A 22076-nucleotide genomic window follows, 5' to 3' on the forward strand; every position below is an offset into this window, starting at 1 on the left:
CCGGGAAACGATCAAAAATCAAAATTAGAAGTACGGCTTCTACTGAATGCTTATTGCTTTCACACCATCATAAAGCGGAAAAATCCTAAGCTGGAACCTTACCAAGTCTTCTAAGTCCGGCTGTCCCTACTCTATTTTTCCCACTCTGCCTCAAGTCCTTGCCCTGTGACCCGGCCCCTACCCCAAGCTCTGCTCTTCCACTTAACGGAAGGAGGCGCGGATCTCATTTTACAGCGGATGGGTTTACGAGGGGAGGGTAAATCAGAGAGGCTCCACCCATCTCACCGGAGGCCTGGGGGTGGGCGCTCCCCATTCCCCTCCCTCTCGGACCTGCAAGGAGGTGGGCTGGCCGCGAAGGGAGGGCCCTGTCCCCTGTCCCTTTAAGGAGGAGGGACGAGCACCGCTGAGAGAGCCGGCATTGCCCCGACCCAGCCGCGGCTTCACCACACAGCAGCTGCAGCCACAGCTCCGGTCGCCCCTCGCTTAGCAGAGTCCTCTCCGGCCCCAGGAAGCTAGTCGCCACCATGGTGAAGATCGTGACCGTTAAGACCAAGGCGTACCAAGACCAGAAGCCGGGCACGAGCGGGCTGCGGAAGCGGGTGAAGGTGTTTCAGAGCAGCGCCAACTATGCCGAGAATTTCATCCAGAGTATCATCTCCACCGTGGAGACGGCGCAGCGGCAGGAGGCCACCCTGGTGGTGGGCGGGGACGGCAGGTTCTACATGAAGGAGGCCATCCAGCTCATCGTCCGCATCGCCGCCGCCAACGGGGTAAGGGACGCGCCCGCTCCTCGGTCGCCCCCGTCGCCCGCCCGCCTTCTGCCTCACTCTTGCGGGGCCACTTCCGCGCGCGCCGCCGCAGTCTCCACCCCCTCGCTTCTCTGCGCTCGCTCTTCCTGGCCTAGCGGGTCGGGCGGAGGTCGCCCAGGGCCGGACAGTGGCCACGGGGCGCCGCAGAGCTGCTCTTCTGCCAGCTCCTTCCATCCCTCGTCGCCCCCCGCCGCGGGCGAGGAGGCGCGAGGCGAGGAGCAGGGCTTGACCTTGGGAGGCCCGCCCCTCCGCCTCCTGCGCCTCCCTTCTCTCTCCTCCTCCCCCCTCCCCTCCCCCCGCCTCCGTCCAGGCCTCTGACCTTTACGTTAACCTTTTCTGCCGGTGAAGATCCAGTTACCGAGCAGAGTGCAGTCGCCTTAACCGGGAAAGGTTAGAGGCCGCCGCCTTGCTCAGAACCCCCTTGCATCCCGCCGGGTTGCCTGCTATTCTCGTCCGGGACTGGCGCTTCCCGCTGGCTGCGAGCTCAAGGCTTTGGGCACCCGCCCCGCTGGTGGTCAAGCGCTCAGTTCTGAGGAGGCGGTCGCAAAGTCCCTTTCCCCGTCCCCTAAGTTTGCTGGGACGGAGCTTCTGCCTCTGCCCTGGCGCGGCCTGGTTGCTAGGGGGCAGGCTTTTGAAAAGGCTAGTCTTTGCTCGGTGTTGCTTCTGGATCTGTTCCACCGAGGGGGCTGGAGCTGAATTTCCATTAGAGCGGAAACCACCTACCCAAGGGCGCTCTTACGTAAGCAGTCGTGGCAGGCCAGGAAATTAACGCAATACCTTGGTTCTGCCACCCCAGCTAAGAAACGTTAAATGAGTTAATGGGGCAGGTCCACTCAGGTGAGACCTTGAAATAGACTTTTCAGTCAACCTGGTACGTTTGCGAAAATGCGGCTTTATAAAGTAGGTAAATTGGGGTGATTGTTTACTCTTAAAGAAAAGTTTTCTAACGAGTTTTTTTAAGTTTTCTTTTTTCTTTCTATATTTAACATAAGATTTGACTTATACTCACCTCTTCTGGAACTCAGTAATATTTAGTAATATTTTTATCCATTTTAGCAGTACTTTATTTCTCTTATTAACATATTGAGTGCCGTTTTGCCAAGCCCTGTGAAAAGTACTTCCCTGCAGTATCTCATTTATCCTCCTGTAGCCTTATGAGGTAGATGCTATTATGGGCATCTTCAAGATGCCAATGAGAAAACGGAAACTTAGGCAGGTTCAACAGGAACTCTAATGGCAGCACTGAGAATCTAGTATAGACCTGCTAGTTCCAAGGACTTGAACAGTTTCTGGGAATGAAGAGACCCTTGAGTCTAAAGATGTATTTTCCAGCTGTCTCTCAAATCTAAACTGGGAGCAATCTACATCTGCCTCTCTGGGTCAAACATTTATAAGCATCGGTGAGAGAAGATTGTCTGGATTTGTTTTCTTTATGCTCCTGAGTTTTCAGACAACCTCACATTCCCTTGAAAGAAGAATGAAGAATGAACAAGACCTGTATCCCAGTACAGCTCTTGTTCATTTCCCTGTTATCAGCTGTGTTGAACTTGCATTTCTTCAGCAAACACTGAGCCTATACTATGTCAGAGAAATGGGTGGAATAAAAAGATGATTTAGAAGCAAGACTTGTCCTTAAGGGGCTTACAGCATAGTGGGAATTTAAGGGGTCCAACTGGAAAACTGTCCATTTGAGAGTAGCGTGGGGTGGAAGAAAAGAATTAGTTAAGACTAAAAATATATGTTCTTAAAACCTCTTCACCCTTTTGCTTCTACCCTGTTGCTTTCCCCCCACCTTTTAGCCAATCTTTGTAAAGGTTGTCTGCATTCACCATCACAGATTTCTTAACTCCCGTTCACTCACCACCTCGCTGCAATCTGGCTTCTGTTTCTTCCACCACTCCACTGACGTTGCTCTTGCCAAGGTTACTGATGACTTTCTGGTTGCTAAATCCATTGCACACTGTTTAGGCCTTATCTTATTTGACCTGCCTGTTGCATTTGGCACTGCTGACTTTGTACTCTTTTAAAATTCTCATTCTCTTGCCTTGATCACTGTCTCCTGATTCTACTCACACTTCTTGAGAGTTCCTTCTGGGACTGCTTACTCTACCCACATCCTAGCTATTCCCTAGGTTTCCATCCTCAGCTCACTGTTCTCTGATTTTATTCTCTCTCTCTCTGATCCCTCACCAGGGATTTAAATATGCTGCTCTTTCTCTTCTGGTGCAATCCAGATAGCATTTTCAGAAAGCCTTTCCCAGCAGCCCCTGTCTGCCGCTCTTCTCCCTTAACTGACCTTTCCCCATAGATACCTCTAGAATAGATGAAATTGTCAGTTTACATGTGACACTCCCTCGTACCTAAGGCAATGCAGCATTCAATGAATCCTTGTTCTGTTGCTCTGAATTATGAAGTATATGGAAAATACTTCAAGTATATTCCAGCACTTAAAGCCAGCATATAGTTTACGACCCATACATTTATTCTCATTAAACATTTATTATGTGCTTACCTCTTATCAGTCATTGTGCTTAGTACTTGGGATATAATACATTCCTGCCCTCAGTAAATACATAGTCTAGAAGGGGAGGTAGACAGGAATAAGCAGACAGCACAGTGGGTTAGGTGTTGTGAGGGAGTTATGTGCCAGATGCTGAAGGGGCAAGAGCATGGCAGGCTGTACTTGGGAGCGGAAGGGGAAGCGAAAAAGTTTTCACAGAGGGGTGGTAGCGGGATTGAGGCTTACAGGATGAGTTGGAGTTTCTAAGGTGGATTTGCTCGGGGAGGAATTCTAGGCAGAAAGAATAAAAATCATAGGAGTTGGGGACAGTTCTCTTGGGCAAGTTATTCAATTTCTGATCCTTTTTCCCCCTTGTCTGTGAAGACTGGAAATGATAATACATACGCAGTGAGGCTCTTGTGAGGATTAAATGAAACAACGTATTTAAAAGTGCCTGGCAGCCCCTTTTCACCTGGAAACTGTTTGAATGACACTTGTAGGGAAACCTCAGGATGAGCCTGAGGGCAGGACTTTCTCTTATCAGTGTTCTGCTAATATGGGGACACTAAGTTAATCATACCCAACCTGAGGCACATATTAACGCCCACACCCCATAGATCTCAGCATTGCCTCCTACCTTCCTCTTACCCTCAATGGCCCCAACCAAAATAGAGGGATACCTTGTTAGTCAGAACCCAATTGGGTACAAGTGACAAAAACTTAGATTAGCCCAAGCGAAAAAGGAGGGAATTTGGGATACCTTCCAAATGTTCATTTACTGCTTAAAACCTTACCCAGACTGGAGAGGGGGAAGGGTAAGCTGGGACGAAGTGAGAGAATGGCATGGACATATATACACTACCAAATGTAAAATAGGTAGCTAGTGGGAAGCAGCCGCATAGCACAGGGAGATCAGCTCTGTGCTTTGTGACCACCTAGAGGGATGGGATAGGGAGGGTGGGAGGGAGACGCAAGAGGGAAGATATATGGGGATATATGTATACATATAGCTGATTCACTTTGTTATAAAGCAGAAACTAACACAATAATGTAAAGCAATTATACTCCAATAAAGATGTTAAAAAAAAAAAAAAAACTTTACCCAGACTGACAGTGTCCTCAGCCACTCCCTGCGGGAATCCAGTATTTGGAACACAGTCCTGGCTTATCTGTGTTTGCTACTGTTTAACATCTCTTGCATTCCAGGAACAGAGGGGGCAATTCCCAGTCTCTTTTCCTGACTCTGTGACTGTGGACCAGGGACACCTGAAATGTTTGCTGTAGTGAGAAAATAATGCAATATGTGTGGAAGTATCTTGTAAAATATAAAACATGAGGTGTTTTTAGCGTGGTTGCTTCCTGCAGAGTGTGAAACAGCAGAGTTGGAGGATGGGGCTCTCTCCAACCAACCTCTTCAACCTACTTCCTCAACATGCTCTCCTCTCTCACATCTGGTTCCACCTGGAGCGTTCTTCTCGCCCCTTCACCTTCAGGTCTGGGTTTAGTGGGCACTTCTCTGCTCCCAATCCCTGAATCAGGTGCACGGCTTTTCTGCTCTCGTAGCCTGTCTTGCTCACCTCCATAATAGCACTGACTGCATCTTAGAGCGGTTGTTGGGTTGCTTGTCTGTAACCCACCTGGCCTCCAACACAAACCTTCTTGACTGTAGGTCTCAAGTGGATGAAGCCTGGGCTTGTCTTGTTCTCCGCTTTATCCCAGGAGACCATGCAGATTCACTGCGAGTTCATCTTGAGCTCCCCGCCAGTGTGTGTGGTCCTCACACTGGTTGCTTTGGCCCCAGAATGGCTACTCACCCCGCTGATTAAGCCCATGGGACTCACACAATGTAGTGACCGTTTCAGCTCACTCTTTAGCAACACAGGTGTTTGTAAGCATATTAGAGTTCAGTATAAGAGACTAATATTTATTCAGAATCAAACCCTTACCCCCAGATCCTACCATGTGGTGACTCAGGAGGAAAGTTACCCCAAATCCTACCCCCAAATCCTTATCCCCAAATCCTACCAGGTAGTGTGACCTGGGAGGAAAGTACTTCTTGGGCAGAATCATTCACACTCAACAGCAGGCAAAAACAAATTCATGTATCAGTTGCCAAAATAAGCCGTATGGTATAATCTATAGGAAAACAGGATCTCACCCTCCCTGTATGCCATTAACAACAGTTTAAAAGGAAGAGGCCAAACTTAACCCTGGGAAGATTTTTATAATGTATGGACAGTCATATCAACCCTGGGGTGGTGGAAATTTGTATTTCCCGATATCATTCTGGGGCCCTCTTGCAATCTCACGTGACTCTTTTGTATATTAAAAGCTCTGAAAGTCCTACTTAACATTGCCCGATCCAGTTTTCCCAAGCTTTTAAGTAAGATATAACAATCCCTGAAACTGCTTGCTTTGGGATATACTTATTTATGGAAAAGATCAACTGGATGAAATATCAGAAGACCAGAGTCCTGATTCCAACTCCACCATTTCTAGCAGGTTGGACAAGTCAACCAAGTCTTTCTGTACCACCACCTACCTGTCACATTTCTTCTTTTCAGAAACACTTTGGGGCACTCATGAAGAGGAAAAAGGGAAGAAATTGTTTCCAGTACGAAAACATGCTGTTCAAAGTGTTTCAGACTCATTGGCCTGAACTGATTGGCATTCCTCACTGTATTTATTCAGGGCTTCATTCACCTTTTCTATCTTGTGCCTCAGGGACTCATCTGAGTGGTGATTGGGATAAGCATTGGGAAGGGAGACTTCCAACAGTTGAAGTTAAAAAAGCAACAAAACCCTGAGGCAAAGGCAGCCCCTTTTCAACCTTTCCAAACATCCCCCCCACCCCTAGGGCTACCCCGTTTGTGGTCCATCCCGTTTGAGGACACCAGGTAAGAAAAGTCTTCTCCAAATTCTCCCAACTGAAGGTAAGCCCTCAATTACTTGGCACACTCAGGAGCCATTTAAAAAATTTTTTTAATTTTTTAATTTGTGTGTGTGTGTGTTTTTCACATCTTTATTGGAGTACAAATGCTGTACAATGTCATGTTAGTTTCTGCTGTATAACAAAGTGAATCAGCTATATGCATACGTATATCCCCATATCTCCTCCCTCTTGAGCCTCCCTCCTACCCTCCCTATCCCATCCCTCTAGGGGGTCACAAATCACCGAGCTGATCTCCCTGTGCTGTGCGGCTGCTTCCCACTCCACAGCTCCAGTGGCCACAGAATGACTGGGTATGTCTGTGTCAAGTTCAAGGAAATTTAAGGGAGAATGAATGGATCATAGAAACTTGCCTGCTTAACTTTCTTAGAGGTGTAGCCCACTCAAATCATTCTTCTGAAAGCTTTTCTGAAGTCTGAAGGGGTCCAGAATACATCACTGTGGCATAAAAACTATTTCGAGCTGAAGGCCTTTGAGAATAGGCATTTTTCTGAACCCCTTTCTCTGCCTAAAAGCAGAGCCTCCTCAATTGTCATAAATCCTGTCCCTGGGAGAGAGTTTCTGGAAACCAAGGAAAATTGACTTAGCACCACACCTAAACAGACATTATCACAAAATTATAATATCCCCTACCCATTCCTTTAAGGCCCCATTTATCTTTCCTAAAAGTCCTTTGTTTCTCCAACACTGATAACCACAGTGAAAGTTCTCACCTAGATAGAGTTTTGAAGCCTGAAAACATTAGCTTTTATTTTTTGGCCTCTATGCTTTGTCCCTCCCCTGATTTCTCTGTCACTGATGGTCACTTTAAGACAGTAGGAAAAGCTAGGCTGGGTAAGAAGACAGTATCCGTAATGGGTTATTTGCTGGTAGGCTAGTTCCCACTGTCTGGCAGAGAATCCCAGGAAAGATTTAAGCCTTTTCTGCTACACCTGCTGCTTCATGGGTAGCTGCTTTAGCGTAGGTACACAAATGGTCTTCATCTCAACTCTGCAGTGTACAAATTACTGGACTTGGGCAACGTGATGCACAAGCCACAAAGCAAACTTTCCTCAGCAGAACCATAACCTCCATTTCTGCTAGCAGGCTGCCTAGTCCTTGCCTGAGCTCCTCTCTGTATTGTGGCAAGAAGCAGCCAAGAAACACTCCTGTTCTGAATTCTCCTAACCATTTGCCTAGAGCTACAGGTTTGGTTGGCCCGTGGTCTGCCTTCCAGGGTAGTGGTGGTAAAAATTTTGCCATGGCCATAAAAAGTATGCCAATGCTGCATATTTTAGATTCTGTTTTGGTACAGAACACCAAATTTTGTCATTAGTTGAAACGTAGGTTTTGGCTGCTATAGCAGAGTTCTAAAATAAGTTACTTAAAATAAAAGTTCATAGTAATAGGTTCAAGAGTGTTACCCTTTCTGTAATAGACTGGGTGTGGGCAGTCCAGGGCTGGGGTGGTGGCTCCACTGTGTCAGAGGATGCATGTTTCTTCCCTTTTGTTGCTCAGCCTTCCCCAGTGAATTGCTCTTATCTGCATAGTCCGACATGGCTGCCTACCACCATGGTCATTCCAGCCAACAGGAAGGGGAGAAAGAGGGAGGAAGGCACACCTTTCTCAGAGGCTGCATGTAATCGATTTCACTCCTGTCCCATTGGCTGAAACTTAGGCTAAGGCCTCCTCAAGCAGCAAGGGAGGCTGGGAAATACAGGTATACCTCATTTTATTGCACTTTGCTTTATTGCACTTCACGGATACTGTATTTTTTGCAAATTGAAGATTTGTGGCAACTCTGTGACGAGTTTTTTTCCAGCAACATTTGCTCATTTCATGTCTTTGTGTCAAATTTTGGTAATTCTCACAATGTTTCCACATTTTTCATCATTATTGTATTTGTTATATAATCAATGATCTTTGAAGTTGCTAGTGCAAAAAGATGATAACACTGAAGGCTCAGATGATGCTTAACATTTTTTTTTTACCAATAAAATATTTTAAAATTAAGGTATATACAATTTTTTTAGACATGATGCTATTGCACACTAAACAGACTACAGAATAATGTAAACATAACTTTTAAATGCACTGAGAAGCCAAAAAATTCATATGACTTGCTTTATTGTGATATTCACTTTATTGCAGTTGTCTGGAACTGAACCTGCAATATCTCTGAGGTATGCCTATATCGATGTTATTCTGGGTACTATGTGTTAGGCTAAATATTGGGGGTGTCAGTCTAAATGAAAGGGAGTATTAATCTTGGGGAATACCCCACAGTCCTCATTATCATAAACATGCTTTCCAAATTTAGTGAAAACCACTCAGTCATTTTTAAGTGATAGAGTTACAGAGGGAACATAGAGACCTGATTTTATATCAGTACCTAGATTTTTTGAAAAGACCTTGACTATCATTTATTCCAACTACAGGCTTAGAAAGGAACCCAGGCAACAATCATTCTCATTGTGGAGGACTTTTAAAATAAAACTACTTTATTGAGATATAATTCACACACCACACAATTTATCCATTTAAAGTGTACAACTCAGTATTTTTTAGTGTATTTACAGAGTTATGCAACCATCACCACAATCTAATTTTAAAATATTTCCATCACCCTAAAAGAAGCCCTGTGCATTAACAGTCAATCCCTCTTGCTCCTCTACACCTTCAGCCCTAAGCAACCACTAACTCTACCTTAGGCCTCTATAAATATGTATGGGTGGATTTTACACAGACTGAATGTCCAGTTTTGCTTGCCAGGTAGAAGAAATTATATTTGGCAGGCGAAGCCCTGGGAAGGTGAGAAGCAAAGGCAAAGGGTCCGCCTCCAGAACAGGAATTAGTGTCCTGTGCTTCTGTGCACATTGTCCGAGCATTGGAGATACAGGATCAGAATAATGTCCTCATTCTCAAGGAGCCTCTAGTTGAAGGAGGTAGATTGACACAAAAACAGACAATCACCACTAAGTTTTATAAGTGCTAATACCTGAGGGAAAAGCGATGGCTCTGGACGCTCAGAGCCGGGACGCCTGCCCCAGCTTGAGGCGGGGGTTATGTGTGGGAGGGGGTAGTGTGTCCAACGAAGCCTTTCTGCAGGAGGTGAGTCTGTTTTTCTCAGCACACTCCTTGTCCAAAGCCAACCAGGCTGTCAAAAAAAGGAGGAGAAATTTCTCCAGGAGAATAGCTTCTTCATTTTCATGAGTGTAAGCAATCAGATTTCTTTTTTTTACAAACATATTTGAACTTATATATCCAAATTAGTATTGTACCCTGCAAGTCGCCACTCTGGGAACCATACACTTATTCCAGTGATGCATCTAGTGCAGAAAGCATTTTGAAACTCCTCTACGGGAATTATTCTTCAGCTAGTCGGTTTATGGGTCACCTAGGGAAATCAGTCACATTATTTTACAGTCATGCCTCATTTTTCATCTAAAACGATGTAACAAGATTTGATCACCCACTTTATTCATTAGACATGGCTCCAACCAATTTTCTTCTCTTTCCAAAGTTCACATCTATTCTCAAAGGATGAAATTTGTTATGACTGAAGACTTTCAAAGAAAGTACCACAGACTGTAAAGACAGTTGCCCGAAAAAGAGTTCCAGAAATGTTAGTGCAACGTCAGCATTGTTTGAATGCATACATTGCTACCCAGGGTGCTTGTTTTGAAGGAGATAATATTAATTTAGATGAAGATACTCTGGCATAACTGTTGAAAATGAGTTACATTTTATACTGTTCAAGCACACTGCCCTGTCGAGAAGGTCTTAGAAGACAGTTCATGCTGAGGGAGATTCTGGCGTTCTGCTTTCCTTCTGCAGTTTACCGCAGTGGGCTGGGGATCCAGTTCTCATCCATCCTGGTAAACATCTCAACATGCTTTGGTGCATTTAGAAATTGCACACAGTAGGAGGGTTTGTGAGAGCCCAAGTAGACAAAATGACCCTGACCTTGGAAGGGAGTGCTATCAGCTCAAAGCCACAAAAACCAGAAACCTAGGTGTTAAGCCTGTGTCCACCTCAACTCTGAGAGATCATCCCATGATTGCAAAGAGGCCAGAAAATGGAGCTGGGTTGGCATAACTGGGTGGGGATGGGGAAAGACCTTTTGCTTTGGTAATAAAACTATTATGTTACACTGCCCCATGGGGACTTTGAAAGAAATGCATTCTGTGGAGCCAAATGAAATCCATTTAAAAATGAAGCAAAAGGGAAATAAGTGTAGGAAACTCAGATGGAATTGGGAGTGAGGTTGGCTCCTGTCACAAAAGACAGCTGCCTCTCTGGGTTGGGCCATGCAGTTGGCGCCAAGCCCTCTGAGGTCAAATTCATGAGAAACATGCTTATCACACAGTTCACCATAGCCTTTTACCCTGTAAGTAGATTTGGTATAAAGAGAGTAAAAATATCTGCCTTAACGATTAATGTGAGAACAAAGTAAAATTTGTGAAGCACTCACCATAGTGCCTGACATTGGAAGTATGTAGCAAACAGAAGATTCTGATGATTCTAGTGATTATTATGATTATTCCAAACTCTGAAGCCAGTGGAGGGGCAGAGGGGAAGGTCTTCTGTGTCTGCCATCACCTCCGCTGCCTACATGTCCTGTCCTATCTCTGTCCATACATTATCCCTTGAATTTGATCTGTGAAGCAGAGGTTCACAGTTGCTGTGTCAGTCACAAGGCCATTGATTTGAGGCCTTCACCTTACTGGAGTCATGAGCTAGCAGTGGGTAGTTGAAGATGGGTATTTTGGGATGGATCTGTGGAATGGTTACCTGGCCCAGGCCAATGTCATGTTACAGATGGGAAGCTGCAAGAAATGTGTGCTGGCATTACTGTGAACCTCCTGGACCACATGTATTTTCTCATTCAACAAGCATTGCTGAGCACTCTTTAAGTGCCAGGCATTGTGTGAGATGGTTGCAGGTACAAAGATAAATAAGACAAAATCTTCATTCTCCGGATTCATGATGGTAGAGGAGAATCCATAAGTAGTTACAAAAATACGGTGTGAATACTAGTGTATTAGTTTCCTGTTGCTGCTGTGATAAATGACTCCAAACTGGGTGGCTTAAAAATACAGAAATTTATTTTCTTACCGTTCTGGAGACCAGAAGTCTGAAATCAAGGTGTTGGCAGGGTTGCACTCCCTCTGAATCTCCAGGGGAGAAGTTCAGGGAATCAAAGGATCACAGAGTCACTCAACCCCACCTTGAAGGGGAAAGGAAGAATGAGGATGTTTTCTCTGCCCAGACAAGGTGATTTTTGAGGCAAGTGCAGGATGATAAAGAGGAATCAGGGAGACCTTAGCCGAGAGTGAAGTGAGGGTGGAGGCAGGGCACAGTCGCTGCTTTAATGCATATACCTAATACCGTTGTTGCCCTATTTAAAACTATGCTAATGATAATAATTGACAAGAAGATTCCAGTGCTCCATAATCCACACTGCTTCTGTAGACTTCTGACATAATGTCAAACGGAAGACAGCCACTTGGTGGCTCCTTGAATCTTACCAGATAACTTTTGTTCATAGTGATGGGTTGGAATTGAAGATTTTGGTTCAAATCTCAGTTGTACAATTTACTGTGCAATATCATGTATTCTGCTTAACTGATCTAAAGCTCAGTTTTCACACTTGTAAAATGGAATCAATTCTAGTATCTGCCCTATTGGAGAGTTTTGTGAGAGTTAATTTAAATAATGGGCATACAAAGGTTTGGAGGGCTCTAAGGTGCAGTCATTGGTGCAGAGAACTCCAATCTCCGTCTCTGTCTTCACTGGCTTTCTTCCCTATATGTCTGTCTCTGAATCTCCCTCTCCTTATAAGGACACCAGTGATTGGATTTATGGCCCATTCTAATCCAGTATGACCTCGTCTTAATTTGATCGCATCTGCAAAGACACTTTTTCCAAATAAGGTCACATTCACAGGTATCTGGGGTTCAGAATTTAACTTTTTTTTTTTTTTTGGTGGGATGCGCAGTTCAACACACAACACCTGTGCTCTGTCTGCCAAGTGCAGTGGGTTGTACAGGCACCAAAACTCATATACTTTGCACTTGGCCAATATCCCAATGAGAGTCACCTGGAATCTATTTCCTCTTAATTTTTTCCAAGTTCAAATGCACTTAATCATCCAAAGGAGCCATACAGCCTAAGCACCAGCTTTGGCGTTAAAACTGGTGTCAAAGCCTGCCTTCCAGTTTATTAGTTGTGAGACTTTGAGCAAGTCATTTATTCCCTAAGCCTCAGTTTCCTCATCTGTAAAATGGGGATTGTGAGGATATCTACATCGCAGGGTTGTTATTAAATAAACCTGCCTGAGAACCTACATGTAATCCTGTGTACCATGATAAGCCCTTTACATGATCTCCTTTTATCTTGTCAACAACTCTTAAGAAGTTGGTATTTAGACCTCTGTTTTACTGATGAGGAAATAGAGGGTAAGTGATTTGCCCAAGATCACCAAGATACTAAAAATTATCAAGAGTAGGGATGCAAACCTAGATTTCCACTATGCTGAATTCCTCAAGGTAGACATTTTTAATAGAGTTATCTAGAGCTCTAGTCTAGGGGGTTCCCAAATCTTTTATGTTGTGATGCAACTTTTGATTTTCCTGAAGCCTTGTTCTCACTTAAATCTTAAAACCCAGCGAGAGTGTCCTGCCTCTGCCCACTTGGGCTACTGTTTATCCCAGGAATTCCCATAAATGGTGTAGAGTGGGAAAATGACCACATTTCTTTAGATCGCTGTTTTAAAAGCTATTGCATATTGTGTATTTGCCATTCACATGGCCACATAATACAATAAGAGGCAACACGGCATGATGGTTAAGAGGGTGGGCTCTGGAGCCAGATTCCCTGGGTTCAAAACCCATCTCCACAATTTCCCAGCTATTTGACCTTGGGCAGATGACATAACCAGTGTTCTCATACCTAAGATAGGGGCTGAGAATAATAGTATTGATCTCATAGGGTTGTTGTAAAGATTAAGTGAGTTAATGCTTGTAAAGCTCTGGGAACACTGCCCAGCACATCGTGGCCTACTGCAATTATCTCCTACTGTACAACAGCCTTTAAAGCCGTGTCATTGTCCCTGTTTTACAAATAAGAAAAATGAGACCAGAAAGGCCATACACAGCCAGAAGCTGGCAAAGGCAGGATTCAGACCCAGGCCTGTCTAAAGTCCTCTGGTTAGAGCAGGGACTGTAGATTCCCCTTCCTCCACCTTTTCCCTGGCCCATCGTAGGTGTTTAATCTATCCCACAGGTCGACCCAGAGCATTGATTCTCTCCTGCCTGGGCCCACGTGCTTTAGAGATCAGGGGTTGTGTTAGAAGGATGGGATCAGTCCTTCTCAGTATCTCTATTTTGGTAGTTTATATAACATTTACTGAGCGGCTACTCTACAGCCCGGCATTGTGATAAGCACCTTACATGCCTTTCCTCATTTGTTGTCAGAACCTTTAAAGGGAGTTTTACTATCCCCGTTTTACAGAAACTCAGACTCACAAAGACCCCATAGAAAAAGATGTCCCCTCTTTGTGGCCACCTTCATTCAGTTTCTTTACAGCTGGACATCCTAGTTTGGCCAGACTGTGCAATTGGAAAAATCCTTAGTGAGGAGACAGAGTAACGTAACATCTCTTCTTCTTAAAAGTCAAGAAATCTGCCCCATTTTAATTATTTGACAGAGGGCCAATCACCGTCTGCCACAGAATTCCAAGGGACTTGATTCTCATCGTATTCCAGGCGAATGGTACCCCCGAGAGTTGTGTAATGCTGCTCCAGGCAGGTAGCCCACCCATTCCGAGGCTGTAGGAAATCGTGCTTGTGTTTCCATTTTCCAACACTAGAGGGAAGCATGCAGCCATGAATGATTTCAAATCAAGCAATTCTTTAGATAGCCCTCTTTTTACCAAAGGATTTTAATACATAGTTCCTGGTAATAGCCAGAATATGGGAAAATATTCTGCTAGCTCCAAATGAATGTTCTTCAGGGATTTAAATGAAAAAAATTTTAAGGATGCTCCAAAAAAGGAAATAAGATAAAAATACATATAAAAATTTTATATGAACCATATTCATTGTTTTTTTTTTTTTTTAGGTCAGAATGATTGAATATTGGTGATTTCTTATTAAACAGGAGTCTTCTTGACATGTGCATTTTGTATGAAAGTAATTCCTAAGCCTTGAGCATCTTCAAGTTGGAGAGATTGTTTTTAGATTTAACCACACAAATTAAGAATGGTATTTGTGGAGTGGGGAATGCCTTCCAAAAATTTTCTCTCTCCTCTGAACACTCAGAGCACCCTTGCAAACTCCCAAATTTTACTCTTTTTAAAATGATTTATTGACTTATTAATCTCTCCTTTTAGATCAGGAGTTTGACACCTTGAGTCTGTCATCTTCCCGTGGTGCACAGTGCCTGATGATATGAATGGAAAAAGTCAGTTTACATAGTAACTGCTGGACATATGGATGTAAGCAGAGGGCCAATAGACTGGCACATGCTAAAGGGTGTACACGCTCCTAGGCAGCGGTTTTGTTTGTTTTTAACTTCAAAATATGCTTCAGGAGTATTTTTTGAACCTGGGAGTCTGTACAACTCTAAGCAAACGATTTGGTCCTTGTAATTCTTCTGGCCTTGTACCTTTATAGTTTAATGTAGTTTCTCCTTTTCTTTAAAGGACACTTCCTAACTCTATTAAAACATATATACTCATAGATAGCTATTAAACGCAGCTACATATTTGCAGATTGGTTGAGGGTAGTCATAAAAGCTAACTCTTATGTAGAACTCACAGGGCACTAGAACCAGCCAGTGCTAAGCTCTTTATATTTATTAACTCATTGTACCTTTATACAACAAACCTGTGCAGTAGGTACTATATCTTTCTTTTTTTAACTCTCTTTAAGAGATGCATTTTTTAAAAAATTGAGGTATAATCGACATATAACATTGTGTTAGTTTCAGGTGTACAAGCTAATGATTCTAGATTGCAATACTATGAAATGATCACCACAGTAAGTCTAAAGAGGTGCTATTATCAATCACCGTTTCAAAGATGAGAAAATGGGGTCACCGAGAGGTTAAATACTTTGCCCAAAGTCTCCTTGCTGTTAGCTGAGGTTGCTCAAAGTGTGAAGGCAGGAGGTTTCTTTTCTTCCTCTTCTTGCCTGGATGGGACAGCAGGTGGAGCCTGCCTGAGAGCTGGCAAATGGGAGCCATGCACTACAGAGCCCTGCTCAACACACTGAAGCGTGCAGGTGTGGCAAGTAAGAGAAACCCAGTCTGACACAGTGAGCCTCTAAGAGGACTGTATCATAAGGCCAGAAGGTCTCCTGAAAGCCAAGGGCAGGGTGGGCACTTGGGCCTCACAAGAGCCTGAGGCAAGAGGAGCCCAGGCAGCTAGCCTCTGTCTCTCCTCTCTGTTTATCTCAGCACATCTGCTTCATTTTCCTCTCTCTCTGCTGACTCCATTGTCAGTGTAAGTTGGTGCGGGGTGTGTGTGTGTGTGTGTGTGAGATCTTAGCTGTATACTCATTTACTCAAACTCCTATGAATATTTCAAGTTTATAAGTCAAATATGTTTATTTACTTTTTACAGCCTTTGTCTAACAAGCAAAACTTTGAAAATATTCCCATTGTTCTCATATAATCTAATAATGATAATAGCAGATACCTGTGTAGGGTACCCTATGCCGCAACGGTTTTAGAATTTTCTGTATATTACTTCATTCAGTCATGACTGCAACAATAAGTGAGGTAGGGGGACTGTTGTTCTCCCCATTTTTACAGATGGGGGCAATGGAAGCCCAGAGAGGTTAAGTAACTTGTCTGAGGTCACAACAGCCAGTGACTGGCAGAACTGGGTTTCAACTCTTGTCAGTCTGGCCTTAGAATCCATTCCCTGAAATATTGCAGTAGACTCTCTGCATCTGATGACTTAAACATATAAGTATGGTACATTCAAAGTTTTCTTGAATGATCCAATAATGTTTATAACTTTTATAAAATTCTCTTACTTGAAATCATAAGTCAAAATAAGTTACTCACCTATATCTTATAAATTGGAATCACAGGGCCGATCTATTAGATAAACCAATATCCCAGAGTCTCTTAATGTACTTAAAGTATAGATTTTCTCCCAAGCTTATTGCAAAAATGTTAATACTATGACTTATTATCTCTCTACTGTGAGTTTGATTTACTTCATGTCTACACTTAATTCTAACTCTTTTTATGTTAAGAAGTGCCCAATCCCTGACTTCAAACTATACCACAAAGCTACAGTAATCAAGACAGTATGGTACTGGTACAAAAACAGAAATAAAGATCAATGGTACAGGATAGAATGCCCAGAGATAAACCCACGCACATATGGTCACCTAATTTACAACAAGGGAGGCAAGAACATACAGTGGAGAAAGGACAGCCTCTTCAATAAGTGGTGCTGGGAAGACTAGACAGCTACATGTAAAAGAATTAAATTAGAATGCTACCTAACATCATACACAAAAATAAACTCAAAATGGATTAAAGACCTAAATGTAAGACCAGACACTATAAAACTCTTAGAGGAAAACATAGGAAAAACACTCTGACATAAACTACAGCAAGATCTTTTTTGACCCACCTCCTAGAGAAAGGGAAATAAAAACAAAAATAAACAAATGGGACCTAATGAAACTTAAAACCTTTTGCACAGCAAAGGAAACCATAAACAAGAGAAAAAGACAACCCTCAGAATGGGAGAAAATATTTGCAAATGAAACAACAGACAAAGGATTAATCTCCAAAATATACAAACAGCTCATGGAGCTCAATATTAAAAAACAAACAATCCAATTAAAAAATGGGCAGAAGACCTAAATAGACATTTCATCAAGGAAGACATACAGATGGCCAAGAGGCACATGAAAAGATGCTCACCATCACTAATTATTAGAGAAATGCAAATCAAAACTACTATGAGGTATCACCTCTTGCCAGTCAGAATGGCTATTATCAAAAAATCTAGAAGCAATAAATGCTGGAAATGGTGTGGTGAAAAGGGAACCCTCCTGCACTGTTGGTGGGAATGTAAATAGATACAGCCACTATGGAAAACAGTATGGAGGTTCCTTAAAAAACTAAAAATAGAACTACCATATGACCCAGCAATCCCACTACTGGGCATATACCCCGAGAAAACCATAATTCAAAAAGAGACATGTACCACAATGTTCATTGCAGCACTATTTATGATAGCCAGGACATGGAACCAACCTAAATGTCCATCGACAGATGAATGGATAAAGAAGATGTGGCACATATATACAATGGAATATTACTCAGCCATAAAAAGAAACAAAATTGAGTTATTTGTAGTGAGGTGGATGGACCTAGAGTCTGTCTTACAGAGTGAAGTAAGTCAGAAAGAGAAAAACAAATACCGTATGCTAACACATATATGGAATCTAAGAAAAAAATTGGTACCGATGAACCTAGTTGCAGGGCAGGAATAAAGATATAGACATAGAGAATGGACTTGAGGACCCAGGGTGGGAGGAGGAAGCTGGGGCGAAGTGAGAGTAGCATTGACATATATACACTACCGAATGTAAAATAGTTAGCTAATGGGAAGCAGCAGCATAGCACAGGGAGATCAGCTTGGTGCTTTGTGATGACCTAGAGGGGTGGGATAGGGAGGATGGGAGGGACGCTCAAGAGGGAGGGGATATGGGGACATATGTATGCATATGGCTGATTCACTTTGGTGTACAACAGAAACTAACACAGTATTGTGAAACAGTTATACTCCAATAAAGATCTATTTAAAAAAAAAAAAATTCTCTTATCCCAAGCAATTAGGAGTTACCTTTCCAATGGAATTGCCAGTGACACTGACCGGAAATCTGGCTATGGAAGCACCCCAGTCCAGAATGCCAGTGCCACCAGGGGAGTCTCAAGTGGCTTGTGTTCAAAGACCACATTCCCCAATTCTCATGTCTCACGAGTCTGCAACCCTTACCCACTTGAGAAGATTCATCTAACCTATATTCTGCCTGAATCTAGTCTGAATTCTTTTCCAGTTCTTCCTATACATCAGGCCCCCAGCTCTTAGGGATGCCTGAGTGATCCAGAGTTGGATCCTGCATGATATTGTCTCATATTCTCATGTATCATCTGGCTGCCAGTTACAATTCTGTAGATATTCTCATGACACGACATCCCTGCCCCACAGCTCCTGAGTTTACCTGTATTCCCAGTTCAAGAACTGAGTGAATCTGACTGGCACACTTCTGAGTCCTAATTCTAGATTCCTAGGAGAAAAAATGTGAGTGATCCAGCTTTGGTCAGGTGTCTGCCCTTGGTGATCATGGCCTGGCATCAGGGTCCTGCAGTAGAAACTTGGCCCTAGGTATCCACTCTTGTGGGGTGGGGTAGGGGACCGTTCTCAGAGAAGAGAGAGAGTGAACTGAAGGGGTCAGAGGAAAGAGAGCTTATTCAGGTAGTGTCTTCATGTTGGAGGAAAATAACAGGGCCCAAACTAGCCAAGACTCAAAGTTGAAGTCCTATGTAAGAGGAGCAGCTCTTTTTTTTTTTTTTTTAATATTTTTATTCTTTTTTTTTTTTAACATTCAGTTCTTTTGGGAATTATTTATTTATTTATTTTTGGCTGTGTTGGGTCTTCGCTTCTGTGCGAGGGCTTCCTCCAGCTGCGGCAAGTGGGGGCCACTCCTCATCGCGGTGCGCGGGCCTCTCACTATCGCGGCCTCTCTTGTTGCGGGGCACAGGCTCCAGACGCGCAGGCTCAGCAATTGTGGCTCACGGGCCTAGCTGCTCCGCGGCATGTGGGATCTTCCCAGACCAGGGCACGAACCCGTGTCCCCTGCATTGGCAGGCAGACTCTCAACCACTGTGCCACCAGGGAAGCCCAGGAGCAGCTCTTGGCAAGATCACAGAGACCAGGATCCTCAGAGCCACCTCAGCTGCAGAGGGAATCCTTTTTTGCAAGCCTTGGTTCATCTTTTTCCAGTCTCTCCTCCAAGCTATTTGATGCACCACTGGCAGCCATTCAACTTCCCAAAAAATAGCAGTTTGTATTCCTCTGGCTTAAAAATTTCCATAGCTTTTGGTGCCTGCAGAATAAACTTTATTGTGATTCATGAGACTCTATAATCTTGCCCCAACTACTTTTCAGCCTTACCCCATCACTGCAACCTCTTGAGAGTCATGGCTCTGTCCATGCACCTCCGGGACAGCACCAAGGCCACCAGGCTGTGATGGCTCCTCCAAGATGAACTTCTTAAGAACAAAGGTCCGTTCATCTTTTTTTCCTATCCCTATCACCCCTCAGAATGTGAAAAAAATTCATATCTTTACATCATTTTCTAGTACACAGAGGCTTTCGTAGACATTCGGGGAAGTCATTGTCCCCCAAACCTTGTGAGGCAGGTATCATTATCCCATTTTAGAGATGAGGACATTAAGAATGGAAGGGTGAGGGGCTGACATTTACTGATAATCTGCTGTATGCCAGACACAGGTACTAAGTGTTTTCACACCTGTTGCCTGATTCAGTTCTCAGAACAACCTTGACAGCTATCCCCATCTTACAGGCTCAAGTCAGTTAACTTGCTCAAGATTATACCTCCTCATACACTTTAGAGTGCAAGATATGAGCCCTGGTTGTGTCTGGCTCCTGAACCTGTGGTTTTTGCATTATCCTGCAGTGCCTCTCCTGGGGCTGGCATTCACTACATGCCTACTTACTGTTGGTTGGAGAAATGAATGACTTTTCCCAGCTTTTGTTTCCTGTCACTGGGGTCAAACACCCCAAGCACTCAGGCAGGTACCTGCAGCTGTCACAAGCGCAGGGCTTTGGGCTGGGGGTCTAATGACCCCTGCTGCTTTTAGCCCAGTTAGTAGCTTTCTTTCTAGTGCTTGTGCTGAGAGAAAGGGTTACCAGTTCTATCCACTATGCCCACACCTGTGGCATTTTCTAAAGAATAATTCTTGGTGTGAAGAGGCGAAACTTTTCAGGCCCTGGGTCCAGCCCTCTCACTGGCCCTGGGGCACAGCAGTTAGTAACCCAGTAAATATTTGTCAGTGGCAAAAAAGAAAGAAAGATAGAATGAATAAAGGATTGGCAAGTCTTCAGTTTCTGCTGTGTTCTACTAGGAAGGCATCATTGCTGATCAGAGTGGGAGCTGGAGTCTTTGCGAGGCTGGGAGCGAAGGGGTTCGTAACGCTGCCATTGTGAAATTGATTGGACCCAAGACCAGTATGAAAGTTCCTTGTCTGAAGGGAATAATCCTTAAATCCCCCGCATGGTTTAAATGTAATTTGTGTCATTGTGAAGGAGTACTGGCAAGGCAGGCGAATTCATTAGGCCAAATTGGCTTCGCTATGCTCGACAGTAACGTTTCCGAAGATGAAGTTCAACCTTTGCTGGAGAGCTCAAACAAATGAGTTTCTTAATAGCTACCCCACTTAGTCTGAGCGTCTTCGGAAGCTTAATGTTTTTAATGCTTCTTCTTTTTTACCACACTTCAGAGTCCATCTAGCATTGCTGCTTCTGGTAATATTTTTATGTGGGGCTGAATTCTATAGTGTCCATAAAATTATGACTCAGGCCCATCTTTAGAACAGAAGCTTTTCTAGGGCAAAGATTATATGTTTTTGGTTTAGTTTTGCATGTTGACAAACACCATGCTGACACATATAGTTGGTGAAAACATTGCTCTTCATTTTGGGGTACAGAACTCTCTCCTTCGGAGCCTTAGATTTGATGTGCGCTTAAATTGCTGGATATTCATTGGCATGTGCAAGGGCCGTGAGAGATGGGGTCTTTTCCAGTCCATGCCTCGCCGTAAAGCTGGCTCACATACAGTGAAGTAAAAAAGCGTATGTGCCCACACGGACATTCCCATCCAGGAAGGGGGGCGCTGGGTTCACCTAGTGACCTGATTCCCCAGGTTTCACAGGTAGGACTTCTCGATGCTCAAACACTGCTGTCTATTTCCATTTGTGTTCAGTAATGTTTTAAATATGAAGATGTTCCACTGGGGAGATATATTTAAAAACCTTGGAAGTGAGAGGTCATCAAACAATGAACCCCAAAGTGGCACATCAGCTACTTGGAGAGTTAGGAGTGGAAGAGCACCAGCATTATTGTTTGCAGTGATTCTTCTAAACTACTTTAGAGTATATATGTTTTCACCTTTAAGAATCAGAATACTTACGTTTGGAATACTTTCTGTATCAGTCAGTTGTTAGGTGGTTAGAAACTGGTACTAGGCCTAGGAACAGGCTTAATCCTGGAGAAGTGTAGCTCTTACAACAGTTTCAATGTGAAAAAATATTTTTAGAAACAAATTTTAGTTCATATGTAAACACACTGCTAAGCTGAGGTGTTCTAGTATCCGATGTGGCCACTGTCTTTAAAAAGAAAAAAGCAAGCATTTGCCATCCTTTGAAATAACACCTGTTGGATCTTACGCTGCAAACAAACCCATTTTGATGCTTGTGGGTTTTTGTGTTGAACATCTGTCGATTTTGAATTTTCATAGTTATGCCTTGATTCTTCATCATTTCTCATTTTACGGAATTGATTTGCATTGACCATAAACTGTAAATAAAATAAGTGAATGTGTGGGAAAAGCCCCCAACAAAACATCACTCTCCTAGTTCTGGCTTTAGAAAGAGCTTCGAGAGAGAGCGGTCGATCACCAGCAGAGAACATGCTGGAATGTGTGGGCAGAGAAGCTTTAGTGGGGATATTGGAGCCCCTTTGCAACGAAGTGTCCCTGAATCTATGCTGGGCTTTCAA

General features: G+C 43.6%; 1 protein-coding gene across 1 annotated transcript in view; it reads left to right on the forward strand.

Annotated features, from left to right (window-relative positions):
- Window positions 1-265: 265 nt before the first annotated feature.
- Window positions 266-22076, forward strand: part of PGM1 (phosphoglucomutase 1) — a 55757-nt gene continuing 33946 nt past the window's right edge. The window contains exon 1 of the mRNA XM_036842567.1: window positions 266-770. Within this exon, the coding sequence (XP_036698462.1) occupies window positions 525-770 (246 nt within the window). The 5' untranslated portion in view covers window positions 266-524. The remainder of the gene's footprint in view (window positions 771-22076) is intronic.

This window comes from Balaenoptera musculus, chromosome 1 (genome assembly GCF_009873245.2).
Source record: "Balaenoptera musculus isolate JJ_BM4_2016_0621 chromosome 1, mBalMus1.pri.v3, whole genome shotgun sequence".
NCBI lineage: Eukaryota > Metazoa > Chordata > Mammalia > Artiodactyla > Balaenopteridae > Balaenoptera > Balaenoptera musculus.